Below are 8,984 nucleotides of genomic sequence, written 5' to 3'. Positions count from 1 at the left end.
CTCCGTACGCGAAGTCAAGAATTAATCAGAGGCACAGGTGGTCTTTTTTTTTTTTTTTTGATAACAGGTGGTCTTGTTTGATACAACCTTGCACATTCTATGGCAATGCACAAGGTTCGTTTCAAAACCAAAAGTTGAGGGAAAAAAAGAGGAAAAAGAAGAAAATTCCAAACGCTTTGGGTTCTTTCCTCAGGTGAGCTCCTAGTCATTTCTATGTAACTTTTTTTTTTAAGAAATAGAAGTGGACCTTAGCCAGTAAGCCTTGTACTTGGGTGGGGAGTTTGTTGGATTTGGTTCTAGTCCCTAAAGGGAATCATTGTTTTGAAACAAAAATTAAAAAAAGAACATACAAAACAAGATAAAAAAAGGCATTTCTTTGAACACATGAATATGTGTAAATACAAGAAATATTCTCCATTACAACAAGCCATGGCATTAATCTGCAATGGCGAAATGGCTGATTTATGGATCGTCCAACTCATTTCCTCCTCATCATAATAACACAATCGCTACCTGCTACTACTATACATTGGCCAAGGGAGATTTGAGGAAATCACTGAATGCAAAAATATACGTTGGCGATTATACCATAAATAACCGCGGTGGCGCCCACCATCATCAACCACCCTAATCGCCGTGATTATCATGCCATAAACAGCGCGACTCCGCACATATCGGAAGGCCCAAAGGACAGTGAGAACACCCAGGGCCGTGGGCCGAGCCGAGCCGAGCCGTGACAAACGGCCACGCTGACGGACGCAGCACGCAGGATTTTTCGAAAGGGGTTGGAAGACGCAAGACGACCGTTGGAAGAGCCACCCCTCCGCCTCCGCTTCAAAAGCCGCCTCGCCTCGTCTTCCAAACCCGAGAGAAAAGAAAAGGAGCGGAGGCCGGGAAGCAATCTCTTCGTCGGGCCAGGCGACCGATCGACCCCATGGACCGCCGTCCGCCGCTCGCCGTGTCCCCGCGCCGCCTCCGCCCGCGCCCGCACCGGGTGCCCCGCCCGCCCCTCGCGCCGGCCTCCTCCGTGCAAACGCCTCCAGGTACGATCGCCGGCTGATCCCCTATCCTCCCTCCCCCTTCGTGTTCCGATTCAGTTCTCCCGATCCGACGCGCGTTCCTCTCAACTCTGCAGGATCGATGAAGAAGGCGGCGGCGGCCCCGATGAGCGCGTCCGTCTGCGCGATCCCGTCGCCGGTCCGCTTCGAGCCCAGCCCGATGCGCGCCTCCATCTCCGCCCTCCCGTCGCCGATCCGCGCCGAGCCGAGCCCGATGCGTGCGAGCATGACCTCCGCGCTCCAGCCTCCAAGGCGCGTCAAGCTCGACCTGACTGCCGCGACGAGGGCGGCGGCGGCCGAGAAGGAGAATTTTTTTCCCGCCGCGGCGCCGCCGTCGCCGCCCCAGGCGGCGAGGGCGAGGGCGGGGTTCGAGAAGGAGAACCTCCTCCCGCCTGGCGCGGACGCCCACGACGAGCTGGTGGCGCTCAACCTCGCCGCGATAACCGCGGGCACGCCGGCTGGCGGCCCGCTCTTCGTGCGCGGCAGGCTCTACGACGTCTACTCGGCGCGCCGCGACGAGCGGCTCAAGCGCAAGCAGGGCTTTCCCTACTACTGCGAGGAGTTCGCGCCCGCGGCCTCGGTGGACCCCGAGGTGATAGCTGAGGACCCCTGTGTCGCCGTCGAGCTGTCCAAGCGCCGCGTCGCCAAGAAGGCCTACACCGCCAGCGGCGCCGAGTCCGTGAGGAGGTCTGCGCCAGCAGTCGACTTCGCGGCGGGCCACGGCGGAGGCCTGGGGCTGAGGTCGTCACTCAGGAGCAGCAAGGAGATGAAGAAGCCTTCCGCCGCGTCCGGCGCCGTTTCCGTGGCCATCAAGGAAAGGAGGGTCACCCCCAGGTCGTCGGCTCGCCGGTTCTGAGGGTCGTTTTCTGAATTTGGTGGTCGGAATTAAGTGGGTTCAATCATATGGTCGATCTAACAATTTTTGCATATATCTTGCATTCTTGTGGTCTGTTTTCTGAATTTGGTGCTCGGAATTATAATCATGCTCTTCTGTGGTTCACAATTTCACAGCACTAGTGTAGCATGCTTGACTGCTTGTCAATTGTCATACTCCTACAATTTATGCTGAATAGGTGGGATGAACTCTATTGGCAAATTCAGAGCCTTGCTGTGTGCTTCCAATTGTGATATGTTGTTATCAATTGGCCTACTCCTACAATTTATGCTGAATTGGTGTGATGAACTCTATTGGCAAATTCAGAGTCTTGTTGTGTGCTTCCAATTGCGATATGTTGTTAGTTTGATGCAACATTGTTTGTCGATGCTCTTCAGATTACTATTCTTTATTATTTGTGTGGTCCACTGGCCACAATTCCAGATCGATCAGTCTTTCACACCTCTCAATTATTGTCAAAACTGGCAGCAATGATCCTATAGCTATCTGGTCCTCGAGGATGAAAAATAAGTTGAATCGCCTCTTCTGAACTTTTGCACTGTTTTTTGTTTGTTTGCTTGGGTTCGCATTTCTTGGGCAATTTTATGAGTTGTGGCCACACAGTGCGGTGATAAAGCCGGTTGAAGTTGATTTAGTGTGAGAGAATGTACATGCCGAAGCTGATAGTTCAAGCGAACAGGACCTAAAGTGGTGTGTGAGGCATGAATCCAGAAGCAGACAACTTGATTTCACAATTTACTGATCTGATTCTGAACTGACACATCACAGATCAAGCTTTCCCAAAAACAACACCCTATACTGGTTGTAGAAGCAGCACACCTGGTGCTCAACATATCCACATCCATTCAACCTGAGGAAGATACTTAATCTTTCCAGATATTGTTAGTTCTAGATGTGCCTCTCATTATTGGGAGCATATATCTGTTGTTTTGGACAGGAGCAACAATATATAGGAAATTACTTCCTCTTAATGAAATACGTGCTTAGGCACGGCCGCGAAAAAATATATAGGAAATTAAAATGAGGAGGCATTAGTTAGTTAATACAGTACATGTCTCATAGTACAACTATTAGAACACAATCAAGACGTTGCTGCAGCTCCTGCAAGCTTCCTGAGTAACATGCTAGCTGCCTCAAGCCCATCCCCAGCCTCCTCACCACTGCTACTTGCGGCGTTGTCATTTCCATTCCCTTCTTCGTCTTCGTTGTCGTCATCCGGGAAGCAGTATGCAGGTGCCTGCCACTGCGCGTCCTCTAGCTCCACTCCGGGCTCGAAGCTCATCACGAACTGCTGGATCCCCGTCACTGCAGATCAGTATAAGGCGGATGCCATGCGATTTGATTGTTAGTTAGGGAATGAACCTCGTGAGTTCATTTCATGGCAATCAAATCAAGCCAAAAAAAAAATTGTTACAGTACCATCGACGAAATCCCAGCGCACGGGCCGCCCCGTGCGAGCCTCCTCGTAGTAGAAGATGAAGCCGGCCTTGCCCCACACGTGGCAGTCGATCCCGCCGGCGACGCGGCGGCCCAGGTACTCGGCGCCGCCACCGGAGAGCCACCACGGCGGCAGCACGCCGACGGGGAAGCGCTCGACGCGGCACGCCGAGGAGTCGAAGTAGAAGGTGGTGCCGTTGTTCCACTCCACATCGTAGAGCGGGTCTGACGACAGCTGGTGGCGCACCAGGTTCAGGTTCCGCCGCCGCGGCCAGTCGTAGTAGAGGTCCGTGATGCGCAGCGGCGGGCCCGTGGAGGCGTCCGAGTAGTTGGTCAGGTTCGTGAACAGCACCGCGTGGAAGCGCTCCGGCCACGGCGTCGGCGACGGGGCCGGGGGCTGGTCGGACGGGTGCTCTGCCGTCATGTTCGTCGCCGTCAACGTCGCCGCGGCCGCCGCGAGCAAGAGGAGGAAGAGCGGTGGGGACCATCGGGCGGCGGGCGCCATGTCGCGCGAGCTGGGGACGGCAGTAGGGAGCGGCCAGCTGCCAGCGGAGCGGGCCTTATCTTTGTTGTGTGCTCGTGTCGGCTGCTGGTGGTCACAGAGAATTGAAAATTTTCTTTTATCTTTTTTTTTTTAAAAAAAATGGAGAACAGAACTCCTTTATTCGCGTGTTCCCTGACAAATTGCCGGACACCAACGAAGCTACAAAAGTCTGGCATTACAAATTCAGGTACACGATAAATAGAACAGAACATTCAGAGAACTCAGAAGTCAGAATACATAAAAGATTTTGATCTCCCCCAACAGATTTGTGGAAGCACAGACCCTTCAAACAAGCGGTTGCTTCAGCATGCCGAGCCTGCTCCTGCGGCTACTACCATGCCGACATGACTTCTAATGATAAAACCCCACCGAGCTTTATTCCTTATTTGACACTGGGAAAATGAACCGTTCCTTTCTTGACCCTGAAATTTTCTTCGTTCCTTATTTGACATTCACTTAAACTTTCATCCTTAATATGACACCGCAGTCAACTCTATCAGCTAACCGCGTTAAGTGGTGTTTAAAAAGACCTTTTTGCCCCTGGTACTGGTGCATGCATGCAGCGGGCGCTGGGCGCATGCAGCGTATCTGGCCGCTGGCTGCTCTTTTTTTTTTGTCAACATGTTTTTGCTGAGCTAACCAGTCGGCCGATAGGATGGTAGATCGTGTCCTGTGACCTCTGGCCTTTTCCCTTTTTTCTCTTTCATTCCATGCCTGCTTGCAGTTGCAGCAACACAAACTCGATCGATCTCAGGACCAGCAATCCGGCATGCAGCAGCATGCTTTATGATTTCTAACAACTATTTTTTCAACATTTACACAGCATGATGATGACACATGATATAGCAAGTTCACAGACCAGCAAGTTCACACATATACATGCAAGTTCATAGGAGTCCAAATTCACATGCAAGTTCACACACAAAGGTTCACGGATACATGCAAGTTCACACACAAAGCGGAGTCCAAATTCACAGATACATGAGGATCACAGGCTGAGCCTCCTCCTTTTGCTTCTTGTGCTCATTGCATGGCTATCAGGATCGACCTTTTTGCTTCTTGTGCCCATTGCAGGGCTGTCAAGTGGCAGCATAGGAATGGTGGTTTTCTTTTTAGTAGGCTCCTTTTTCTTTTTGCTCTTTGCCTTGACTGGAGCAGCAGTAGGCGCAGGTTCATTTGAATCTGATATTGACCTGTGTACGGCAGAACTAGATTTGAACAAGAGACAACAAGTAACAGTAGCAACAAAGTAATGGCAGAACTAGATTTGCCAGAAAGGGTTGTATATGTAGCACCAGACATCTGGTGTAGAAGACTGTTACACTATTGACAATGGCAAACTAGTAGCTCCATCAGGGAGACAGGGAGCTGAGAACAAATCATTCTACTGACATGAATACCATATCAAATGAGGCCAAGAAAATCCAGATTTCAGTAATATTGTGAATGATCATTCTCTTTTAGCATGACAGTGCATAAAATATTCCGTCAATTTTGCCAGGTTGAAAAGTGTTACGCTCAACCTTCACTTATTGAGTTAGAAAACCCCACGAAGAATGTTCAACGAGATACAGAAGTACAGTAGCTATATCATGAACTTCGTTTCATTACCTTTTTGATGCTCCAGAACTAGATTTGCCCTTATTTGCCTTTTTCTTGGATGTAATCTCCGCGCTTGTTGATGCTCCAATACTAGAAATGACTTGGTTATCCTTACTCTTTGTACTTGTCTCCAAATTTTGGCTAACATGGCAAAAGTAAAGTGCTTCAAAACTTGCAGGTTGTTGTGGGAAAAAGTGAGACAAAATCATGAGCTAACCTTGGTGGAAAAGACATAGAAGTTGCTGGTGCTTCATTGTCCAAAGGCACAATGGATGACTCTGCTGTTTTGGTTTTCTTTGCCTTCTTCTTAGGTGGTCCTCTACATGATAAAGAAGAAAGTAGTTACAATCTATATTATGCCAAAAGGAAAATGCAATCAACAATAAAGTAGTTAGCATGTATAGTACCTCACAGCCATCATAGCAGCAATGTCCTCTGGATTACCTTTCTTGCAGTTGTGCCAATGATGGCCATAGCCTGTACAAATAGGGCACTGGTGCTGGCCTTTTTTCCTCTTATTCTCACTACAGCCTTTGTACCTCTCAGTTTTTGGCCTACCAGCACTTGCTTTCAATAGAGGTGGATGCATAAAAAATCCATGTGTAGATTTAGGCCACTGGCGTTTGTCAGTCATAGCAGGGATTAAGTGCTGATATGCTGCTCTAAACTTGTCAATAGAGTAATACATGTCTACATACTTCTCTAGAGGAGCATTGTGAAGTGATGTGATAAATGCTACTGCATGTTTGCAAGGAATGCCAGAAACTTGCCACTGTCTACATGAACATGTCTTATCTTGCAAGTTGACAACAAACCTAAAGCCAGTACCCCCCAATGCTGTAACTTCAGCAACTTCTGAGCATTCAAGCACCTCCAAGTTTAATTCTCTACTCATTTCTTTCAGTTTCTTAATTATGTGGGGCAGAATCCAGCCATCTAACTTCATTGCTATTTTTCTCCTTTGATTCCACTTGATCATAAGCATTTGCCTTAATTTGTCCATTAAGTCATCCAAGTTCAAGGACTTGTGGTGCTTAATCCAATTGTTGAAGGACTCAGCCAAGTTGTTGGTTACATAATCAACCTTGGAAATGGTTGAGAACTGACTCCTTGTCCACAGCCTAGTGTGCCACTTCCTAAGGTAATTAGTAGCACTTGGCTTTGCTGCCTCCATTGCAGCCCAATGTTTCTCAAACAAATATGGGTTCCATGAGTATGCTGCGGCCCAAAGGTGGTCATCAAAAACCTTGCCATGAAATTTTTTCTTAAAATTGGACACCAAGTGAAACATACATTCCCTATGTTCTGCCTCTGGGAACACATCACCTACCCCTGACATCACTGCTTGGCCAGCATCAGTGCATATGGTTAAACCCCTTGGTGATCCTATGGCCTCTCTAACTCTCTCCATGAACCATTTCCAATTATCATTTGTTTCAGAATCAAAAACTCCAAAGCAAACAGGAAATAACCAATTGTGGCCATCAACAGCTGAAGCACTAGCTAACTGCCCCTTAAACTTGCCTGTCAGGAAAGTGCTATCTATTGCTAAGTATGGCCTACAACCACTTATGAACCCATCAATGCATGGTTTCAAGGCAAAGAAAAAACTTTTAAATCTGATCTTCCCATTTATTGTGTGATGATCTATCACTACTACGCTATCAGGGCAAGTGCTCTCAACTTGTGCCTTAAACCTATACAAATTGTCAAAGCTGTTGTCCCAGTCACCATAAATATGCCTCAATGCTAGCTCTTTACCCATCCACACCCTCTTGTAGTGGACACTCACCTTGTAGTGTTCTTTAAGCTTCTTTTTCAACTCCATTGCACCAAGTGATCCATCCTCAATGAGCCAGTCCTTAACTTTAGCACACACCCAATGCTTGGTGGCATTCTTGACCTTCTTCTTCCTCCTTGTACTAGAGCACTGATGAGCATATGGGTTCTTCTTCACCTACAAAAGATTAACATCCCTATTAAGCTACACCAACATAACAGAATAAATATTTAGAAAAAAAAACAGAAATTATTTATGCTGAATAATTACCACTACAGTGCACATATCATCTGTTGTAGAAGCATGTAGTCTCCATGGGCAATTATCTTCCTCCCGCCTTGAACAATAGGCCCTGAACCTAGATGGTGCACTCTTCTCCGTGTTATACTCAAATTCATGTTTGATTGCATGCTGAGATAATGCAATCTTAAACTCTGCCATGCTAGGATATGTTGAGCCAACTACCATTGGAGGGTCTTCTTTATTATATTCCCTGTTTGGAATATGTTCTGCCTCATGTCCTACCAACTCTTGGTCATCCTCTAATTCAGTCCCTGACTCAATCTCCAATTCATCCTCATCCTCATCCTCATCCTCATCCTCATCCTCATCCTCATCCTCATCCTCATCCTCACTCTCAACCTTTTCTTTGTCCTGATCCTTATGCACAATCATAGCCATATTTGTATCTTCACAAGGTATCTTCTCTAAGTACATGACCTCATCATCAACACCTACATGCTCATTCTCTGGTACTGGGTTGCAAAGGTACCTATCCTCATCTTCTGCAACATTCTTGGCTGCAGCCTGCTTTTGCACATCACTATGCCACTCTTTGATGGGCTCAAATGGTTCAGAGGGATCACAGTAAGAAATGAACATGTCGACAACCTTTGTCTTTGAATTTTTCTCAAACATAGACAACAAATCTTGGTCAGAATGAACTTCAGGGAATTCTTTCATATCATGGTCACAGTACTGAAGATGAGCTACTTCCAAATAACCTGGCGGGTACTTCTCTACAATCTCTTCAAGTAAATCCTTATAGTTTGTCAAATCTGAATCAATAGTCATATCAAAACAGAAACACCTAAAATCCTTTCTAACTTTCTTTTTGTTGCCAAACAATCTAATTTCTAGCAAATATGTTGAATTTGGATCCATCCTGCAAATGAAAAGAACAATCTAAGGAATCAACACTGCTACTTGCACATCACTTTTGCACTGCTTAGATGAATCGAAGGCTAGCACTCACCCTTCAAGGAGCCAGTCTGGCTTTGTGCCAGCATTATCAGACCCTCCATGGCCCCCTAAATCCCGCCCGAGCGTGCTGCCTGGATTTTGAATACAAGTCAATGAGCAAAGATTCTATCCTGGGTAGAAGCAAAGATTCTATCCAGTGATATAATGCATTCCACTCTTCGAATCAGCAAGCTAACTGACATACATGATTTTTATGATGACTTTTGAAACATTCTAACATGGTATTCTAGTCTTTCAGAGTTCTAACATGGTATCCATAGTTGCAAAAGATGGGACACCTTTTTTGTATTTTAAGAAAGACCACCTTGCCTGGCTAGCACCATTCCCAGACTTTCAGAGTTCTAAAAGCACCCATTACTAGTGTGCACACACAAGAATGAAAAGCAGTGTGCAAATAGGTACTTT

At 47.0% G+C, this 8,984-nt stretch overlaps 2 protein-coding genes across 2 annotated transcripts; one reads left to right on the top strand and one right to left on the bottom strand.

The window, feature by feature from the left end:
- The first annotated feature begins 895 nt into the window (after positions 1–895).
- Positions 896–2,295, top strand: LOC136552340 (uncharacterized). Its single transcript, XM_066543879.1, has 2 exons — positions 896–1,043; positions 1,136–2,295. The coding sequence occupies exons 1-2, from the start codon at positions 935–937 to the stop codon at positions 1,912–1,914; spliced, it is 888 nt and encodes a 295-aa protein (XP_066399976.1). The 5' UTR covers positions 896–934; the 3' UTR covers positions 1,915–2,295.
- Positions 2,296–2,903: 608 nt separating this feature from the next.
- Positions 2,904–3,974, bottom strand: LOC136552339 (uncharacterized protein At4g14100-like). The gene is made up of 2 exons (XM_066543878.1): positions 3,373–3,974; positions 2,904–3,258 (listed from the first exon to the last, which is right to left on the bottom strand). Exons 1-2 carry the CDS (start codon positions 3,893–3,895, stop codon positions 3,035–3,037), a joined length of 747 nt encoding a protein of 248 aa, XP_066399975.1. The 5' UTR covers positions 3,896–3,974; the 3' UTR covers positions 2,904–3,034.
- Positions 3,975–8,984: the final 5,010 nt, after the last annotated feature.

The sequence above is a fragment of the Miscanthus floridulus genome, chromosome 4 (genome assembly GCF_019320115.1).
Source record: "Miscanthus floridulus cultivar M001 chromosome 4, ASM1932011v1, whole genome shotgun sequence".
In the NCBI taxonomy this organism is placed as follows: domain Eukaryota; kingdom Viridiplantae; phylum Streptophyta; class Magnoliopsida; order Poales; family Poaceae; genus Miscanthus; species Miscanthus floridulus.
This window is presented reverse-complemented; position numbering and strand designations above follow the sequence as displayed.